This window comes from Schistocerca nitens, chromosome 6 (genome assembly GCF_023898315.1).
Source record: "Schistocerca nitens isolate TAMUIC-IGC-003100 chromosome 6, iqSchNite1.1, whole genome shotgun sequence".
NCBI lineage: Eukaryota > Metazoa > Arthropoda > Insecta > Orthoptera > Acrididae > Schistocerca > Schistocerca nitens.
In genome coordinates, this window is record NC_064619.1 from 149,537,386 (window position 1) to 149,559,318 (window position 21,933).

The 21,933-nt window shown below is 38.9% G+C and overlaps 1 protein-coding gene across 2 annotated transcripts in view; it reads right to left on the minus strand.

Annotated features, from left to right (window-relative positions):
- Window positions 1-6,942: 6,942 nt before the first annotated feature.
- The window catches only part of LOC126263692 (CDK5 and ABL1 enzyme substrate 2), a 167,754-nt gene continuing 152,763 nt past the window's right edge, over window positions 6,943-21,933 (minus strand). For both annotated transcript variants that reach the window (XM_049960818.1, XM_049960817.1), the window contains one exon: window positions 6,943-7,989. In XM_049960818.1, the coding sequence (XP_049816775.1) occupies window positions 7,849-7,989 (141 nt within the window). In that variant the 3' untranslated portion in view covers window positions 6,943-7,848. The remainder of the gene's footprint in view (window positions 7,990-21,933) is intronic.

Genomic DNA, 21,933 nt, shown 5'->3' on the forward strand with positions numbered 1-21,933 from the left:
CGTTAAAAGAGGTGGCTTGCTTCATCCATCTGTAGCAGTGTTAAAATAGTGCAGCAAACAGAAAAATGCTTTCGTTTTTCTCTAGTGATATTTACTTTAAACTCAAAACCATTTTTATGTCAGACTTATGAACTCTGCTTATTGTTTATTTAGTGTATAAGCTGATGTATTTGACAAAAGTGCATATGATAGTCTCTGCCATTGACCGTAAAGATATGCACGAGTCACAGTTAATACAAACCTCGATATAATGAATTTCGTGGGACCATGAAAATTAAATTGTTGTAACAGGATTATTGTTATAATGAGGTTGTGTTATTGTGACTCAGAGCAAGAAGATATGTTTTCGTGGCTGAGAAGTACATTACTGTATTACTTTTCTGCTGAAAAATAACATTGAAAGACAAATAATGAAACACATTTTGTTCACTTTATTTATTAATGCTGTACTTGTAGAATATCTTACTTTTGTGTACAGAAAAATTAACTTATTTTCGTTTGTTTCTTTTTTCTTAAAGACTCTCTTGTGAATATAGTCGTTATCTCCTCCAACACAATCATTTGCTGCGCTGAAACACTGGGGATTGATGATGCTACTTGCTGAATGATTTCAAACTGACCTATTAGCTCCATCATCAGAGGAGGGGGAATCGCACTTATCACATCACTGTCATCGTCAGAATCTTCAACAGGCGAATTAACCTTTAACTCCTCAATGATAGATTCGTCAGTATATGCTTCAAACACCAACACCTTATTATCCACTGACAAGTATTCGACTACTGAAACGTCTATGGTTTTACCAGTAACTGCTCAATAAATCTCCAGATCACTTTGAATATCATCCTGTGTTATTTCATCCATCAAAACATTCGCACCAACATCTTGACTTTCGGAAATTCTTGCATTTTTCCAGAAGTTCACAATCACATTCGGCTGTACACTGTTCCAGAGACTAGCAATCATGTGACAAGACTGCTTCACATTGAAACTGTAGTGATTGCTCAGCTTTCTTTCAATGTTTACGATCACATGTTGAACTAAACGTGAACAGTATATTGTCTTAAAGTTCTTAATTATCCCCATACCTAGTGGCAAACAGTTGGGGGGGGGGGGGGGGGGGGGGAAGTAGCATAGTTGAACTTCTTCAACGCTAGCATGCTGTTTGCGCACTACAGTTATCCACCAGCAATGCAGTTTTCTTATTCTTTATCTAGCGAAAGCAGCTACTCACTAAAAAGAGTAGACGTCATTCATGCTTTTCGATTTGGCTTGTAATTGACTGCAATAAAAGAAATCACGTTTACAATACGACTGCAGCAAAACATTACAGCTGAAGCTATACTGTACTGAATTAACTTATAAATTAAAAGAACGTAAAACAAAATGTATATACCCTCTTACCTGGTAAGCTTCTTACATTTTTGAAACACCGTAGGTTTGCTGATCGTTCGATCACCAGTGGTGTCAATTTGAGTGTCCCTGACGCATTGCTGCAGAGAAGAACAGTTATGCATACTTTAGACTGCTTTCCTCCTTTACACTTTTCTCCTCTAAAGGCCATCGTCTTCTCTGGCATCAGTTGATAAAATAATCCCGTCCCATCTGCGTTGTACAAGTTTTCAGGACTGTATTTTTCTAGCCGTTTACAGATGGTGTTTCCTCCAAAACTCTGCATCGCCTAAAGGTGCTCATTTTTCTTCTCCTGAAATCTTTCAAAATGATCCGTTAAATATTTGCAGTCATCCGTTACGTGCCTTAAAATTAGAATCGCCAAGCAATATTGCGAAATCTAAAGCTTTTTGAAATATCAATGGACCATTAATTGGTACATCTGCGCATGCATCTCATTAAACCACTGCAGTGAAGCACCGTCTACATCGTCAGCAGCAGCCGTCTTCATTTTCTCCTCGAAGGGTAAATTAGCCACCTACAAAACTTTCTTCAATTTATTTTCGTTTTTTAAGGAATGTAGCTAACGAAGATTGTGCAAGTCCATACTTCCCCACCACGTCTACTTGTTTCATTCCGTTATCAATGTCTTTGAAAACCTTAAGTTTTGTCTCCAACCTTATTTGCTTCCGAGTTACAGCCATTGTCCAAATCTTGGCGAAGTTAAAAGCGTTTACATCAAATAAACATTCACAGATTCCAAAAATCACAGAGATGAGCTGCGTATGAGGCCAACTAAACACTTCTGCGTGCTACTGAAGCTCAACAATGGACACACTAAACACTCGTTCAAACGAAGGAGCTCTTTGACGTTTGTCGCTCAGCACAACTCTACCGCTAGAATAAATACAATACTGTAGTACGTAGCGAAGCTCCTGGAAATAAAGCGCCGGAAGTCTAGTAGCTAAATAAAGAATACTAAATAAACAATACCTATCGCTATATTGAGCTTCTTAAAAGTTGGAAATAATAAATTCCTCGAAATTTTTGTCTTCATTATAACAGGGTGTTACTAGATTTACTTCGTTGTAATGGAGTAATTAACACAGTACATATAGGAAATCAGCCAGGGCCGTAAAAAATTATCGCTGTACCCGGGTTTATCGTTTTATTGGTAATCGTTATACGGGGGTTTGACTGTATAACGTATTGTTATCGTCTACCTTCAGTTTAAAGACAAACACAAAAAAAGCAACAGGTGCTGCATAGGGTAAGTGTTGCTGGCATGAGGCAGAGGTTGGGGAAACTAATAACATTTGCAAATGTATTACGTGTGAATATATATTGAATGAAAAACAATAATTAAAAATTAAAATTTTATGTTTACATGTTACTAATTTGACCTTTTCCAAAAAACGTAAAAACCTATACAGTGATTCATATTGACATTAAAATATTTTTTCCCTTGTTATCAAATGGCTCTGAGCACTATGGGACTTAACATCTGTGGTCATCAGACCCCTAGAACTTAGAACTACTTAAACCTAACTAACCGAAGGACATCACACACATCCATGCCCGAGGCAGGATTCGAACCTGCGACCATAGCAGTCGCGCGGTTCCGGACTGCGCGCCTAGAACCGCTGAAATTAGTAAGAAGATAATTGTTTAGTAGTTTTGTTGCCTAATGGTGTGTACAGAACTTTTATCGTTAGGTGTAATGACAACATGCACTTTCCATTAAATGTGTTTGTGTGTGGAATTTCGTCACATAAATGAAGCTGTAATTGTAATGAGACATTTTTCGTGTCAATGTTTTGGTCATTGTGTATCACCATATAGTTTCATCATTCAGGAAATAAAATGCGAAAAGTGAAAGCAAAAAATCTGTTGCACAGAGGTAATGTTTTTGAGAAGCATGGTTTGGCCTTAGCGACAGTACGGAAATTACGTATGTAAACATAGCAGAATAATTGCAAAACTGACATTGCAGGAAACGGTTAGAAGGTAAAACGCAACAGCTAACAGTAAACTATACACACACACACACATAGCTTCATATAGTGTACATAAATGCTAACCGTATTTGTTCTATGTAGAAGAACAATTTTACACCTTGTCCTGGTTTAACATGGCAACTGTGACGTCATGCCCAACGGCTTTGTTTCGTGTAGTAGTCTCTCCACTTTACTATTGAGCTCACTGCAGGAAATTAAGGGGCTCTCGTTCAGAAATATTGTGAAACTATCAATAAATTGACCGTCTGAGGGCGCGTATTGTCAATACTAGAAATACTGACGAGCAGTATTGATGGACCTCACAATATTTTCAGTATTGTCAATACATACTGAACGTCTGACAGAGCTTCAGTAACCAGCCAAACGGCGTTAGTGTGCACCGTTTAATCTTTAAAACGCAATCATGTGTATCATACCTCAGATATAATTTTTAAAGAATCTTTTAAACTAAAATAATTTTGATAGGTCTATGCATGGATAATCATAGTATATGGCACTTAAGGGTGTTTAACGGAGGATGCCCTATGAGAGTGCTTCCATCATTAATATGAAAATAGAACATAGATTGGAGCATTACATAGCAGTTCGGAAAAATGCTCCGATTTCGAAAAATGTGACCTATATCTTCAACTACTAGTAAGAGACCAGTGAAATGCAAGCCAATTTCACCAAATTATCACAAACCGTAAAAAATAATCTGTTTAATGTTAATTGCCTGAACAGGTCCTTGCCAGGCAGATAAATTTCCTCCGTTTTCCACATACGATGCAGGGCCATCGGAAGATAATTTATGAAATCTTTTGGGTCCATGGTTCTGATCTCAGTCAGTAAATGATCACATGACCAGCTGCTCCTTTTTTTCAACTATTCTCGGGCCCATTTCGTCTTTTTCTGTTGCAAATACAGCGTGTACATTAAGTCCGGCAACACTTTCAATTATTGATTGCAGAAGAACTAAACACTGTACAGATGTCGTACATATTGCATTTTGAAGAGAAACTCTGTACATTTTTTTTAATTTTTACAAACATTCGATGTGCGGAACATGAGTGACCCGGCAGACATCAATACTGTAATAGAATTCTTGCAACGTGTGCAGGCCCTTTAATGTTTAGAATGGCAGTGTCGACGCAACTTCGCACTACTATTTGCAGTTGTGACGTCACTAGTGGGCTTTCCATGATCGGGTTTTGCGGGCCCTTGTGAACGACCCTTCTGTGAACTGTGTGCATTTCGATTATTTATTTCCTTCGTAGTGTGACCTGTTAATTTTATAACTAATGCACAATATAAATATCAGACGAGTAACCTGTAACATAATGAATAACGTCACGGTTTACAGACTCAGAGGCTATAAGTTTGCAACTTGCTGCAGGCCAGTTTTTTTTCCCCATACTTAGCGTCATCATCACGTTCTTTATGATCGCAATACGATATATTCTGCAATATATGATGATGTTAAACGTTTTTGTCTGATTAGAGAACGAAGTTCGAGATAAATATTTGCCCGTTTTTTCCCGAATGTGTGATGATTCCCGAGTGTGTGGTACACAGAGACCTAAGAAGACATCTTACATTCCTGCGAGTGAAACGAGCAGCTATAAAATTTATATAGTTCCTTGCCACAAATATTTCGCTGTTCATTTCCGAATATGTGGGGATTACCGAGTGTGGTTAGACAGGAACCTAAGAGAGGCACTTGATGTGCTACAAGTGAAACGATGAGCAGTAACATTCATATTCTTCGATGTCAAAAAATATTTGAAATATTGCGCAACCACAAACATATTTCCCAAAAGAGTTGTTGCTAAAATTGAGATTCTCCAAACACATCCATAAACATCAACTTGACACTATGGCTTTCGACAAGTCGATAGTCTCGTTCCTGTTCGCCTTCACAGTGCCACCACGTTGTGATTACGTAAGTTCCTGGAAAAACTAGTGTGAAACATACTAGACCCATTATCATTGTGCGGTGAAGCTAAATGTTGCAAATTATGTTGGCAACGACGATAGTGAATTACGTCAGCATTTCCTCACTCACATCTCCCCTCTCCACAATGGCCAAAATATTCCCTTAACTCTGGCGTCACCTGTGGTGAGAACCGTCTGTCTTCTGTGAGACATTAACTCATTTAGTCATATCAAATGTCAATAGGAAGAAAATGGGACGAAGTCAAGCGAGACATCAAATAAGAACGTAGAATCGAGTAAATCTTACTAGGAGGAAACGTAAAAAACGGAATTTGTAGCACTGATGTTGAGGGTTTTCACAGGGGCTGCGAATTTTTGGAGCGGAATCAAGAAAGACGAAAAATCGGGGAATGTAAAATCGAAGTTCCACTTCCGCCCCCACCATGTAATGCATAATCCACAATTAAGAATTACTCAGAGTTGTTATTAATGAAAGGGGACAGCCCGCATCTCGTGGTCGTGCGGTAGCGTTCTCGCTTCCCACGCCCGGGTTCGATTCCCGGCGGGGTCAGGGATTTTCTCTGCCTCGTGATGGCTGGGTGTTGTGTGCTGTCCTTAGGTTCGTTAGGTTTAAGTAGTTCTAAGTTCTGGGGGACTGATGACCATAGATGTTAAGTCCCATAGTGCTCAGAGCCATTTGAACCATTTTGAAATTTGAAAGGGGACAACTACAGCAACCTCCCACATTACAACACATTATCACAACATAATCCTTCTACAAGAAAATTGTTTGTCAAGGTGTATAGTGCATGATGGTAATGTCCTATCATTCTCCTGAATTCAACATCTCACTAATGATGGGGGGGGGATGCTGACTATTTCAGGTGGACTGAAGGGAGGACATGAAGACCTGCATGGGGCATATTCGTATGTTTACAGTTCTGGAGTGTTTTCTGAACATACTAGAAGGAATACAAAGAGGCATAACAGCATGTTCATGGTTCAGGAGTGGCCAGTGGGTGTCCTTAGTGTGTGCAGTGCAAGCTATATTTTATATGATAAATGCTGTGATGCGCATTGTGTACAATTAAACAAAACTTTACAATGGGGACCAACCAAATGAGGCAAAGCAGTTGCTAAGACAATCATGTCATATTTAAGAAGATGGAGATTGCTCTGTTCAGCCATCTTGATTTTGATTTTCCAGAATAATTCCAGATAAATACTGGAATAGTTTCTTCACGACCATCTGTCCTATCCTCATAAGAACACACTTAAAAAATCATAACTGTAAAGCTTTAATTTTTTCTGTGATGGGGGTGAATTAAAAATTTAATTTTAATTGAATTGCAGGTGGCCACAATGAAAAGAATGCGACACACACACACACACACACACACACACACACACACACACACACACACACCCCTACCTCAGCAGCCAGAGACTGTGGACTTGTGAGCTGTGTTTGCACCACTATATGGTAAGCGGCAATCTATCCTCTTCATAATACATCATTACTCCATCCTGGATTTTCCATTGTTTAATTTTAATTGATGTATTATATATTTATTCAGTAGATTAATCAACAGAAACAAGTATGTGAAGGGACAAATAATAATCTTTCAATAATTTTTAATAGTTATTACACCATACCAGGTACAATTAATATAACATACTTAAAACTACTGACTAGAACCTCTCTTCTCTATTCATGAAATCACTTTTATAGAAAAGGTCACTCAAACAAAATGAATGCACCACTATGGGATATCTTAACTAAAAAAAACTTCTTAAAATATAATACTATACCATTATTTCCCTTTGATCCTACCAATTCCATACTTAAAACACAGGAACCAAAGATTAAATGATACGTCCAGATGAGCGATAAGACTACAATGGACATATAAAAAACAAATGCAAAACTGACTGGTACTTAAGTGAACTAAAAATAAAAAAAGTAAAAAATGAACATTACAAATACATAAAACATTATGATATCACTCACTTATTACTCAATGGAACTGAAACAACTCAAGCAAGGCTAAGAGGTTTGCACAAGAAAAAACGATATTTCTTTTGGAACTGCCAACTTTGTCACCTTTTCTTGTTTATCTGCTAGCTCTGTGTAATTATACAGTTGTGATAAGTAGATATCATCCTTCTGTCTTATATTGTGAATGATTCAATTACTCTTAACAAAACATGTATTTAATTGCAGATAATTTAAAGGAAAAACAAAATATATATCGATATACCAAATATATGCAGTTATCACTTCCTACAAGGAACACTTTTGTTCTTACAGAGTTCTGGTAAAATGAAATTTTCCATTTCCTTGGTGTATATTATTCAGCATGAATGTATTTGGTGCTCTTTTTTGTCACACTAATATAGCCTAAGTATTCAAACATCCCTGCACTTTCATCCTGTTGAAAAATGACTGCCACTAAACAACTCCTCTGTAGCACAGATTTTCTTGAATAGCTGAAGTTGTATGTACTGAAGATTCCAGCAACTGTCAGGATTCATAAACAAGGCGTTGGTAATGTGGGAAGACTTCCCATGTCGGCAGGTGCAGAGCAAATTCCAGTGCAACTAGAACAGCAAATTCTGACGCCAACAAATCCTTGCGATTCAGTCGGAACACGCTTTCTGTTTTCTGAAACGTAATACATTACACAGGTCAAATAGCATAATATTCCAGCAAAACCATTAACAGGGAAAACCAATAATTAAAGATTTAAAGAGGAAACATTCATAGCCATTGTGTGTCTATGATGAGAGTATCAAATCATGGAAGATTACATCAATTGTTAGTGTGAATTGGTATCTTGCCTACAAGCAAATATATCACATACATAAAAGAAAGGAAACTTACAAAAGAATGAAGAAGAAAAGTGAATCACCACATGTGCCATCCTCAAGAGAAAACAAATGGACAGGGATTAAGTACCAACAATCTTTTCTCGCAAAATTTTCACTTAGGAATTCAAAGTTATACTATAGTTGCTCTGAGAATCTCTCTAGTCTCAAAGAGTGTATGTTTCATTCATAACCTGGGTAACCTAAGTTCTATTTCTCAAGAATAACTGCACAAATGTCTAAGGCAGTGAATTAAAAAATTATGATGCAAATCAAATAATTATCGTCAGAAGTGTTATTTACAATTGATGAGAGCAGCAGCACATTAAGAAAGGAATATGGTTCAAGTTCAGAGAAAATGGGTAGAATGGATGAAATGCTGACTGTATGAACACACTTCTCTCTCTCTCTCTCTCTCTCTGTGCATGCGTGTGTGTAAAAAGACAGAAAATTTGAAGACGTTTCCTTTCATGTTTGTATGTTATTGTGTCTATCCCTTGCCAGTCAGGTATAAGAAGAGTGATATTCTTTACTTGTTCCACTATTTGTATTCCAACCAGGATTATCCATTAATATATTACTACTTAAAAGATTGGTTGATAGTGATTAACAGCTGGAAAAAAAAAAAAAAAAAAAAAAAAAAAAAAATCTGAAGCTGTACAATGTGTGTTCTCAAACATGAGGACACCAAATGAAAGAAACTGTTGTGTCTCCATTCTACTGTGGGTGCATAAAAAGTTATCTACACATAGCAGATCTACAAAGTTTAAAAGAATCACATTTCATTCCTAAGTGGAACTGTTCAAGCAATATATTCTTTTGTATACATGAATTATGCTTGCACTCTTCCCACCAACAATTATTCATTGTTCACATTTTCTCCCTCTTTAATTAATCTTTTTGTTGTGCCTGCCTGCTGCTCGGTGTGTGAGTAGCAATCTATCAATTTCATAGTACAGTTATTCCCTCATGAAGTTGGCTGTAAATAATCCACTGCATTTCATTTCAACAAGAACATGTTGCAGATAATTACAATACCAGAAGAAAGAAGTGACACTCATTACACCACAGTAAGACTGTCTGTAGCTCAAACAAGGGTTCACAATGCTACAACCAAAAGTTTTGATCATTTATCCAGTGATATAAAATGCATGAAACAGCAAAAGTAAAATTTGAAACTGAACTGAAAACATTTCACACCGATAACTCCTCCTGCTCTGCAGGAGACTATCTACAAACATCAAAAAAAAGTTTTGCATCACATTGGTTCCAAGAGTTCCAGAACCTGTACAGAGAATTGGAATGAGATCAACATAATCATCATTTCCGCCCTTTTTATTGTTCACGAAAACCACACATTTCATGTTGTACCACCATACAGCGAGACCTTCAGAGGTGGTGGTCCAGATTGCTGTACACACCGGTATCTCTAATACCCAGTAGCACATCCTCTTGCTTCATGCACACCTGTATTCGTCGTGGCGTACTATCCGCAAATTCATCAAGGCAATGTTAGTAAAGATTTTCAAAATATCCACGGGTGTACTGCCGGTCTACAGTGTCCAACGGGCACAATATTTCGGCGATCATACATGTCGCCATCATCAGGTGAACTGACGGACTGAGCTCCTGTGAACGTGCCGGCACGGTGATCCGTACACTATGGCTGCTCAGGGGGAACTGGGTTCGGTCGCGGCGGCGGCCGATTTAAATACCCTCCGCCCGCGGCGCGCTCACTCTGCCGTCCGCGCCACGGTCACGCGGTGGAACAGATTGCGACGGCGTCTGAGATGACGTCGGTGTGATGGCTCTGTCCGCCGTGGTCATCACAACTATACATTTGCTCGATTTACTCTTGATTATCCCAATCGCTGGTTCCCAAGCCTTGCTAAGATTATAGCCACAGTCACGGTTTATGAGGTCGTCATTGGTGCGAATTTCGATGGCCTCTCTAACAACGCTGTCCCAGTATCTCGACGTCTAAAGAGATGTCATTCCGAGAATGTTGTTCCAAAGCAGCAGCTAAGAGAATCAAGAAACGAGCCAGCCTCGCATTGGTAAGTGAGAGAGTGCAATTCACCAACCGGAGCCTTGAGTTTATCTCACAGGAATTACTCAAACTACATTTGCAACTGGCTAGTAATTTCACTTCTTTTTCCTGGGATTGGATTGATGGTGCCACCTGGGTTGCAGCTGATTCCGCCCATAAGAAGGCAACGGGACGTCAAACAGCTAAGTTCTCACGTCTCCTTGACAAACCATATCTGAAGGTTCCGGGCAAGACTGTTATCAATTTGAGTGGCATGGTGTTGAGTGATGATGCGGTCTCGGTTTTGCAGAAAGGTCTCAACTTCGCTCCCACCCCCAAGTTCACTCCGGTCGCAGAAATTGTTAGTGCTGCACTCGCTTGACAGTGTGTCTAAGGTGTTCAGCCTGACCGGGTTGCCTCCAAACATGTCTCCGACGACTGTCTGGTCAAAGGCATATGCGACACTCATTAGCGAAGAGAACATGATGCCAATCCTGAGCGGTCCATTTGGCATGTTGTTGGGCCAATCTGTACCGCGTTGCATGGTGTCATGGCTGCAAAGATGGACCTCGCCATGGATGTCAGGAGCGAATCATGCAACCTACTGCGCACAGTTTGAGCCATAACACGAAATCCTGTGGCTGCATGAAAAGCATTATGCAACATGGTGGTGTTGCTGTCAGGATTCCTCCGAGCCATGACCTGTAGGTAGCTGTCATCCACTGCTCAAGTAGCCCTTGGGTGGCCTGAATGAGGCATGTCATTGACGGTTCCTGTTGCTCTGTATCTCCTTCATGTCCATGGATGGATATGTGTGTGTGCGCGAGTGTATACCCGTCCTTTTTTCCCCCTAAAGTAAGTCTTTCCGCTCCCGGGATTGGAATGACTCCTTACCCTCTCCCTTAAAACCCACATCCTTTCCTCTTTCCCTCTCCTCCCCTCTTTCCTGACAAAGCAACCGTTGGTTGCGAAAGCTTGAATTTTGTGTGTATGTTTGTGTTTGTTTGTGTGTCTATCGACCTGCCAGCACTTTCGTTTGGTAAGTCACATCATCTTTGTTTTTAGATATATTTTTCCCACGTGGAATGTTTCCCTCTATTATATCCATATCATTATATTAGGTTATGTTAGTTATAAGTAATAGAATCATAAGAGGATGGAAGAAAGTAAATTGGTACCACGATTAAAGAATTTATGTCAAACAATGAGGTAAGGTAAACAGAAAATGAAAGGTGTCAGCATATATGGAGCAGAAGGTGCAGATTACCTGAAAACTATAATTAATATCTGAAGTAATCAGCTCATGGGTGTAGCATCAGAGGCAATGTGCAGCAAATATCATCTTGAATACCAGATCGTAATATTAATTGTGGTACAATAGAAGTGTTTGTATTCACTGCCATCAGTATATGGAGATAGCTATCTACCTACAGAAGTGTGTCATGGTACAGCCTCTTCTAACATTAAGGAAATAGAACTTTATAGTTTCCTGGGGTAATGTGTGGAAAGAGTAAGCAAGATTTGTATGTATATCAGGCTAGAATATTAAGAAATTTGATGGAATACAGTGAAATAATAATTTTTCTAAGTGATAATTTTGTCTGATCGGTAACGAGGGTTAAGTTTGCCTTAGCATAAGGACCTGTTACTGTGGAGTGATTTTCAGAAGAATCAATTTTGCATTGGATAAGCAGAGCAGGTGTTCATTTATTTGATAATGAAGCAATAAGGAAATAATATAATAATGAATAATGTTAGGGTCTTAATGGTTAGGGAGCCTGTCTCTGCAGTAGGGATATTTTTTGAGAATGCACTCCACTAGCTAACAAGGTAAGAAATGTAAGTAAAATAATGGAGCTGACAGACATGATTAATGAAAAAGATGAATGTATACAGACAAATGTGGTTTAACTGTCTTGGTGATATATGCAGTTGGGAATGAGAGCTTAACAGAAAGACCAATATTTTAGTGAGGTACAAGTCATATAACACTGCATTATCAGATCTGTAGGTTATTTGAAAACTGCTGTTAGTGTTCTGAGGAATTATGAGCTTAAAGTGATAATACTGGGATGAAGAAAAGTAGTTTTGCTGATTAAATGATAACTGTGCTACTAGACTGATGCTAATATTCTGACAGGTCAACTACTTGGTAACATTTAGTGATTTTTGTGAGGCGAAAGAGTAGTGCTCAGAGTTGAGTGGAGAAGTAGGGCAATAATTTGGTACAACTTCCATTCCCGTAATTTTCATTTGAGTAGTAATTAAGCTATGTGATGGTGAATATTCTTTTTCATAAAGTAATGATTAGTAAATCTATGCTACTGCACATCTTGAGTTTTTGCTGTTTTGAAAAAGGGGAAAGAGATCGAAATCTTTCAAGTTTAATCAGTTGCAGACAGTTATGACTTAGAGTAATGTTTTGAAGTGTAATGTGCACTTGATTTTAAATTTTTACTAGTCCAAACCTTTCGTACTATAGTCAGTTTTAGTGCTAATTATTGTTATGTTATGAGAACTATATAATGTATCTATTTATGAAGTAATGACTATCAGCCATAGTGTGAAACATTTTTTTTTTCTTTATACATAAGTTAGAAGTAAAAGTAAATGTACTAAATTACGGTATTTTGTCTAATTTTTTCATGTACTGTGGTGGAGGAGAACACCTCCAAGGGAACTGATAGCAGTGCATTTCCTTACTAACTGCCATTTGGGCCTGTTGCAGGCGTGGACAACTTACAACACTTATATCAATTAGTACCAGGTTTATATTAAGTAACTGTGTATCTACGATTATGGAGTGTGTGTTCTTTGTTAGTTAAGGTCATTGATTGGTGACAGGAAATTTAAAGTTTGTGATGTTTGTATGGAAAAAGATAATGATTGCCAAAAAAATGAAATTTTATAATATATGTATATCTATAAGAGAAACAATATGTATCGGAAGCTAGTTCATGCTTAGGGCACTTGTATTGTAAAATGTAAAAGATGTAGAGATGTCCCTTCACAATAGAAGTGACATGGCGCAATGTAAAAGGTGGTTTTGGTGGTCGAACTGGGCGGATCCTTGGTGTGAACGGTACACAGCCAGTGTCTAGCCATTGCACGGAACACACCAACGGTGCCAAGGGAGCAATTGGAAGCCGCTTTGCAAGGAATTTTGCCTCGGATGTGGATTTGGCTGTTACATGGTACTCTGGGCAATAACGACTGGCTCTAACACATTAAAAATCCATTGCCAAGAAGAAATTTTATACAGCATTCAAACATCAAAAGCCGTGAGTACAGTTAGTCACCATGTTGCTTGCCACCACAACTTCACCACTGCTCCACTAACTTCATGCATACAGATATGTATCAGAGCATGTTGTTGTTGTTGTTATTGTTGTTGTGTTCTTCAGTCCTGAGACTCGTTTGATGCAGCTCTCCATGCTACCCTATTCTGTGCAAGCTGCTTCATCTCCCAGTACCTACTGCAGCCTACATCCTTCTGAATCTGCTTAGTGTTTTCATCTCTTGTTCTCCCTCTACGATTTTTACCCTCCACGCTGCCCTCCAGTACTAAATTGGTAATCCCTTGATGCCTCAGATCATGTCCTACCAACCGATCCCTTCTTCTAGTCAAGATGAGCCACAAACACCTCTTCTCCCAAATTCTATTCAACACCTCCTCATTAGTTATGTGATCTATCCAGCTAATCATCAGCATTCTTCTGTAGCACCACATTTTGAAAGCTTCTATTCTCTTCTTGTCTAAACTATTTATCGTCCATGTTTCACTTCCATACATGGCTACACTCCATACAAATACTTTCAGAAACGACTTCAGGACACTTAAATCTATACTCGATGTTAACAAATTTCTCTTCTTCAGAAACGCTTTCCTTGCAATTGCCAGTCTACATTTTATATCCTCTCTACTCCGACCATCATCAATTATTTTGCTTCCCAAATAGCAAAACTCTTTTACTACTTTGCGTCTCATTTCCTAATCTAATTCCTTCAGCATCACCTGACTTAATTCGACTACATTCCATTATTCTCGTTTTGCTTTTGTTGATGTACATCTTATATCCTTCTTTCAAGACACAGTCCATTCCGTTCAACTGCTCTTCCAAGTACTTTGCTGTCTCTGACAGAATTACAATGTCATCGGCGAACCTCAAAGTTTTTATTTCTTCTTGCTTGATTTTAATGCCTACTCCGAACTTTTCTTTTGTTTCCTTTACTGCTTGCTCAATAAACAGATTGAATAACATCGGGGAGGGGCTACAACCCTGTCTCACTCCATTCCCCACCACTGCTTCCCTTTCATGTCCCTCGACTCTTATAACCGCCATCTGGTTTCTGTACAAATTGTAAATAGCCTTTCGCTCCCTGTATCTAACCCCTGCCACCTTCAGAATTTGAAAGAGTATTCCAATCAACATTGTCAAAAGCTTTCTCTAAGTCTACAAATGCTAGAAACGTAGGTTTGCCTTTCCTTAATCTTTCTTCTAAGATAAGTCAAGGGTCAGTATTGCCTCATGTGTTCCGACATTTCTATGGAATCCAAACTAATCTTCCCTGAGGTCGGCTTCTACCAGTTTTTCCATTCGTCTGTAAAGAATTCACGTTAGTATTTTGCAGCTGTGACTTATTAAACTGATAGTTCGGTAATTTTCACATCTGTCAACACTTGCTTTCTTTGGGATTGGAATTATTATATTCTTCTTGAAATCTGAGGGTATTTGACCTGTTTCATACAACTTGCTCACCAGATGGTAGAGTTTTGTCAGGACTGGCTCACCCAAGGCTTTCAGTAGTTCTAATGGAATGTTGTCTACTCCCAGGGCCTTGTTTCGACTTAGGTCTTTCAGTGCCCTGTCGAACTCTTCACGCAGTATCATATCTCCCATTTCATCTTCATCTACATCCTCTTCCATTTCCATAATATTGCTTCGCCCCTGTATAGACCCTCTATATACTCCTTCCACCTTTCTGCTTTCCCTTCTTTGCTTAGAACTGGGTTTCCACCTGAGCTCTTTATATTCATGCAAGTGGTTCTCTTTTCTCCAAAGGTCTCTTTAATTTTCCTGTAGGCTGTATCTATCTTACCCCTCGTGAGATAAGCTTCTACATCCTTACATTTGTCCTCTAGCCATCCCTGCTTAGCCATTTTGCACTTCCTGTCGATCTCATTTTTGAGGCGTTTGTATTCCTTTTTGCCTGCTTTATTTACTGCATTTTTGTATTTTCTCCTTTCATCAAATAAATTCAGTATCTCTTCTGTTACCCAAGGATTTCTACTAGCCCTCGTCTTTTTACCTACTTGATCCTCTGCTGCCTTCACTGTTTCATCCTTCAAAGCTACCCATTCTTCTTCTACTGTATTTCTTTCCCCCATTCCTATAAATTGTTCCATTATGCTCTCCCTGAAACTCTGTACAACCTCTGGTTCTTTCAGTTTATCCAGGTCCCATCTCCTTAAATTCCCACCTTTTTGCAGTTTCTTCAGTTTTAATCTACAGTTCATAACCAATAGATTGTGGTCAGAGTCCACATCTGCCCCTGGAAATGTCTTACAATTTAAAATCTGGTTCCTAAATCTCTGTCTTACCATTATATAATCTATTTGAAACCTTCTAGTATCTCCAGGGTTCTTCCATGTATACAACCTTCTTTCACGATTCTTGAACCAAGTGTTAGCTATGTTTAAGTTATGCTCTGTGCAAAATTCTACCAGGCGGCTTCCTCTTTCATTTCTTATTCCCAATCCATATTCACCTACTGCGTTTCCTTCTCTTCCTTTTCCTACTGTCGAATTCCAGTCATCCATGACTACTAAATTTTCGTCTCCCTTCACTACCTGAATAATTTCTTTTATCTCATCATACATTTAATCAATTTCTTCTTCATTTTGCAGAGCTAGTTGGCATATAAACTTGTACTACTGTAGTAGGTGTGGGCTTCGTGTCTATCTTGGCCACAATAATGCATTCACTATGCTGTTTGTAGTAGCTTACCTGCACTCCTATTTTTTATTCATTATTAAACCTATTTCTGCATTACCCCTATTTGATTTTGTATTTATAACCCTGTAATCACCTGACCAAAAGTCTTGTTCCTCCTGCCACCGAACTTCACTAATTCCCACTATATCTAACTAACCTATCCATTTCCCTTTTTAAATTTTCTAACCTACCTGCCCACTTAAGGGATCTGAAATTCCACGCTCCAATCCGTAGAACGCCAGTTTTCTTTCTCCTGATAACGACGTCCTCTTGAGTAGTGCCCGCCTGGAGATCCGAATGGGGGACTATTTTACCTCCGGAATATTTTACCCAAGAGGATACCATCGTCATTTAACCATACAGTAAAGCTGCATGCCCTCGAGAAAAATTACGGCTGTAGTTTCCCCTTGCTTTCAGCCGTTCACAGTACCACAACAGCAAGACCGTTTTGGTTAGTGTTACAAGGCCAGATCAGTCAATCATCCAGACTGTTGCCCCTGCAACTACTGAAAAGTCTGCTGCCCCTCTTCAGGAACCGCACATTTGTCAGGCCTCTCAACAGATACCCCTCCATTGTGGTTGCACCTATGGTATGGCTATCTATATCGTTGAGCACGCAAGCCTCCCCATCAACGGCAAGGTCTATGGTTCATGGGGGGAGGTATCAGAGCATGGACCAGTTAATTTGTGTGAGTGATTTCAATAATAATCCAAATGCTATAAATCTGTGTTTCGAACCGTAACTTCTATCTTGATCATGAACATATGCAGGGTTCTCTCCTAAGTGTGTATAAAACTGAGTATCCTGTTTCAAATGAACTAATGATTTATTTATGTTGGTCAAATGCGCAAAGATTACCAAAAGTTGAAGTTAAAACCACAAAAATGAAGTTAGTTAGAAATTTGCTAAAGTACTCTCAGTTTAGTGTAAACTATCATTTTTGCAAAAATATAGTGCTAGATAGTGTGAATGTTACTGTATAAAATACCTGCTTCACAGGCGATAAAAAAGATAAATATGTTAAACTAATTTGAAACATAATTTAGCCTCAATTACCAACATGAATGATTTTTTTTAAGTTAATTGAGCTCAGTGTAGATCAATTTGCCTTGAAATGTAAAAATATAAACTATTCCAATTGAAGCTCTGAATTAACTTTGGCTGAATTAATTTTTGCTACTGAAATAATCAGAGTTTGACTAGTGATACTATACCAAGTTTATGGGCCCCACCATATTATTCTCATATTAGAAAGGTAATTGGAATATTATTGCTACTAAGGAAATCTGAAATATTTCTTTAAATCGGAGTATAAACAGTGTAATTGTGGTATTTTTTTAAATTAGTGGTTGTTACATATCAGCTCTCCATGTACAACTTTAGTTCTGTACTTCCTGCAGTAACATCTCAGTACTGAGTCAAATAATGATGTTGATTGTAGCTGTTATTAGTATAAGTTTGGTACACTTTTGCTTTCTATGATTATTGGTTTGTGCATTATTGGTAACTACTGTAACCCACAGCTCAGAGTGCCCTGTGTCCGTTTGTATCCTGTGTGCTATTCAAAGGGAATACTAATGAAAATAACTTCAATAACTGATATTCAATTTTCTTAAACTTATATTTCCAAATTAATGTGCCTAATTAGGCTGGCGACCATTTGTTTTTTTCATTCGCATAAGATTTTACTACTCTCATTAAACCCAAAGGTTAAAGCCTGTTTAGTTTTCCTGTTAACTGCAATACAGTATAACCCCACTTTTACATTCCCGGAATTAACATTTTCCCGCCGTTTACGACATTTTTTTTATTGGTCCCATTAAATTTCCTATGCCCACAATTTTAATTTGCACCTGATTCTGCATCAACATATTTATAATTTTCCTGCGATTTGCGCATCACGAAAAAATGTTTGTGGGGAAAATGTGATGCTGGCAGTCCAGTACAGTTTACAAATATTACGTGGTTAAGTTTCTTGACACCAGGATGCTCTATTCCGTGGATTTGAACGGGTAAATGAGTAAAAGTTGTAACAATTTGCGCTGTATCTCCCGCCGATACCAAGCTCTACTTGGCTTGGGTGGCTGATGGGAGTAACTTGGTTCGTTCAAATGAAGATATCATGACCAATCAAACCATTTCCAAACTGTCTCTACTGCGCAAATGCAGTTCCATCATTGTCGTTATCATCGTGCCACCTTTGTCGAACCATATTTAGAGCGTTTCAGTGTATGGCCATGGGGAGCGCTAGTTGACACCGTCATTCACTTTGCATTGCTCAAATGTGTTTAGTGTAAACACAGTGTCGATTATGTATTGTAGTCATGCTGAGCAAAACGTGTTTCGAGAATTTATTCTCTTTGTCACAGGAAGTATTTACGTACGTAAGTTTTTTTGTGATGTTAAACAAACAAACAATGTGAGTGATAGTTTGCCCGTGTGTGTGGTTTTCTACATAACTGATGAGGCACAGTACCTGATAACCTCAAAAAAGATGAGCACATTGCAAGAGACGCAGAATAACACCCATCCAAAAACCATTCAAAATACTTATTTACATATATCTAAAAGACGATGTGACTTACCAAACGAAAGCGCTGGCACGTCGATAGACACACAAACAAACACAAATATACACACAAAATTCTAGCTTTCGCAACCAACGGTTGCTTCGTCAGGAAAGAGGGAAGGAGAGGGAAAGACGAAAGGATGTGGGTTTTAAAGGAGAGGGTAAGGAGTCATTCCAATCCCGAGAGCGGAAAGACTTACCTTAGGGGGAAAAAAGGACGGGTATACACTCGCACACACACACATATCCATCCACACATATACAGACACAAGCAGACATATTAAAAGGCAAAGAGTTTGGGCAGAGATGTCAGTCGAGGCGGAAGTGCAGAGGCAAAGATGTTGTTGAATGACAGGTGAGGTATGAGTGGCGGCAACTTGAAATTAGTGGAGATTGAGGCCTGGTGTATAACGGGAAGAGAGGATATATTGAAGAGCAAGTTCCCATCTCCGGAGTTCAGATAGGTTGGTGTTAGTGGGAAGTATCCAGATAACCCGGACGGTGAAACACTGTCCCAAGATGTGCTGGCCGTGCACAAAGGCATGTTTAGCCATAGGGTGATCCTCATTACCAACAAACACTGTCTGCCTGTGTCCATTCATGCGAATGGACAGTTTGTTGCTGGTCATTCCCACATAGAATGCGTCACAGTGTAGGCAGGTCAGTTGGTAAATCATGTGGGTGCTTTCACACGTGGCTCTGCCTTTGATCGTGTACACCTTCCGGGTTACAGGACTGGAGTAGGTGGTGGTGGGAGGGTGCATGGGACAGGTTTTACACCAGGGCGGTTACAAGGGTACGAGCCAGAGGGTAGGGAAGGTGGTTTGGGGATTTCATAGGGATGAACTAAGATGTTACGAAGGTTAACCTTCATAACCTCTTAGTTCATCCCTATGAAATCCCCTTCTTCCCTACCCTCTGGCTCGTACCCTTGTAACCGCCCCCGGTGTAAAACCTGTCCCATGCACCCTCCCACCACCACCTACTCCAGTCCTGTAACCCGGAAGGTGTACGCGATCAAAGGCAGAGCCACGTGTGAAAGTACCCACGCGATTTACCAACCGACCTGCCTACACTGTGACGCATTCTACGTGGGAATGACCAGCAACAAACTGTCCATTCGCATGAATGGACACAGGCAGACAGTGTTTGTTGGTAATGAGGATCACCCTGTGGCTAAACATGCCTTGGTGCACGGTCAGCACATCTTGGCACAGTGTTACACCGTCCGGGTTATCTGGATACTTCCCACTAACACCAACCTATCTGAACTCCGGAGATGGGAACTTGCTCTTCAATATATCCTCTCTTCCCGTTATCCACCAGGCCTCAATCTCCGCTAATTTCAAGTTGCCACCACTCATACCTCACCTGTCATTCAACAACATTTTTGCCTCTGCACTTCCGCCTCGACTGACATCTCTGCCCAAACTCTTTGCCTTTTAATATGTCTGCTTGTGTCTGTATATGTGTGGATGGATATGTGTGTGTGCGCGCGCGCGCGAGTGTATACCCGTCCTTTTTTCCCCCAAGGTAAGTCTTTCCGCTCCCGTGATTGGAATGACTCCTTACCCTCTCCTTTACAACCCACATCCTTTCGTCTTTCCCTCTCCTTCCCTCTTTCCTGACGAAGCAACCGTTGGTTGCGAAAGCTAGAATTTTGTGTGTATATTTGTGTTTGTTTGTGTGTCTATCGACGTGCCAGCGCTTTCGTTTGGTAAGTCACATCATCTTTGTTTTAGATATATTTTTTCCACGTGGAATGTTTCCCTCTATTATATACTTATTTACATATTTGCACTTGACAATGAGAAAAATTTCTCGAAATGCGTCATGCTAAGTATCAAAAAATACATAACTAGCACAGTATTTCATTATTTAAATAATGAATGACGGCTGCAGGCTTTCCAAAAACATTGACTATGACATTTGAAATTAAGTCAAACGTTTCCACTTCCCAGACAGTTATCAATCCCAGTTACATTGTCGGTTTTTATTATATAATAAACCTTTATTAGAGAATAACAAATTCCCTGACAAGTCTTTTGATGCCTGTTATGTACATGTATCATATATAAAGTGCAAGGGGGTATCCTATATGTAGCTTTCACAGCTTAAAACACTGTTTCCCACATTTTACATTTTACCGCATTTTACACAATTTTTTTGAAGTCCCTTGAAAAGTGTATAAGTGTGGTTTCACTGTATATATTCAAAATTACAGTCTGATACTTTTATCTGTTTGACATACATGCACGGTCAAAATTATAAATCCTCTCAGAGGGTAACATTAGCTTGTGTCACAGCAGGTTAGTGTTATATGTGGCTTTTCCCATGACAGGACTTAAGATTAGGTTGATAGGGAAGAGTGAAATGTAACAGGTTAGTGTTATAAACTTGGCAAAAAAATGTGTAACAGCTCATTGAAAAAGAGTGAAAGTGCTTGTGAAAAATACTAAACATTGAGCAAGTGAAGTTTTCTGTCTAAAAATGTGAAGTGCAATGCGCAGTGTAATTTAACTTTTTGCAACCAATGAGGATTTATTGTTTTTCACAAGACGGGACTTGTACAAAGTAATATGTATCTTAAAATGTAATCCTTGTTTATCCAAGGAGGACGTCACTTATGATGAAGATGCCTAATTTTTATTAGAAGTATAACTTGTGGATATTTTGTGCAAATGTACAATACACTGTATGTGAATATTTTGTATGGGGATTTTCATATGGCCACTTCATGTCAGTATAAATTTGAAAAAAATATATGTACTGTGGTTTTTGATAAGATTTCTTATTTAATATTTTTTTGTGTAGATTGTTAAGCCCAATTTCTGGGGTCAGCTGTGGTCATTGAATCGCCCAGTTAGCTATTTGCAATATCTATCTGGTCAATCCAATGAGGGGGTGATGCGATGAAGCAAGCTCGGATATTTTTACCTCCCCTCTTGTGTTTTGCCATCTGCCTCATTAAAATTCATTTTTGACTAATTACCATTAACATACGTGAGTATAATCTGCATTTTCATAAAAGAGAAAGGTTGACTCTCAGTTTTAAACAATGTAACACCAGATCTAATTTTATGCTTAGTTTTATGTATGTAACTGATTTCCTAATTTATTTCAGCTATTATTAGTTAGTACCTTTT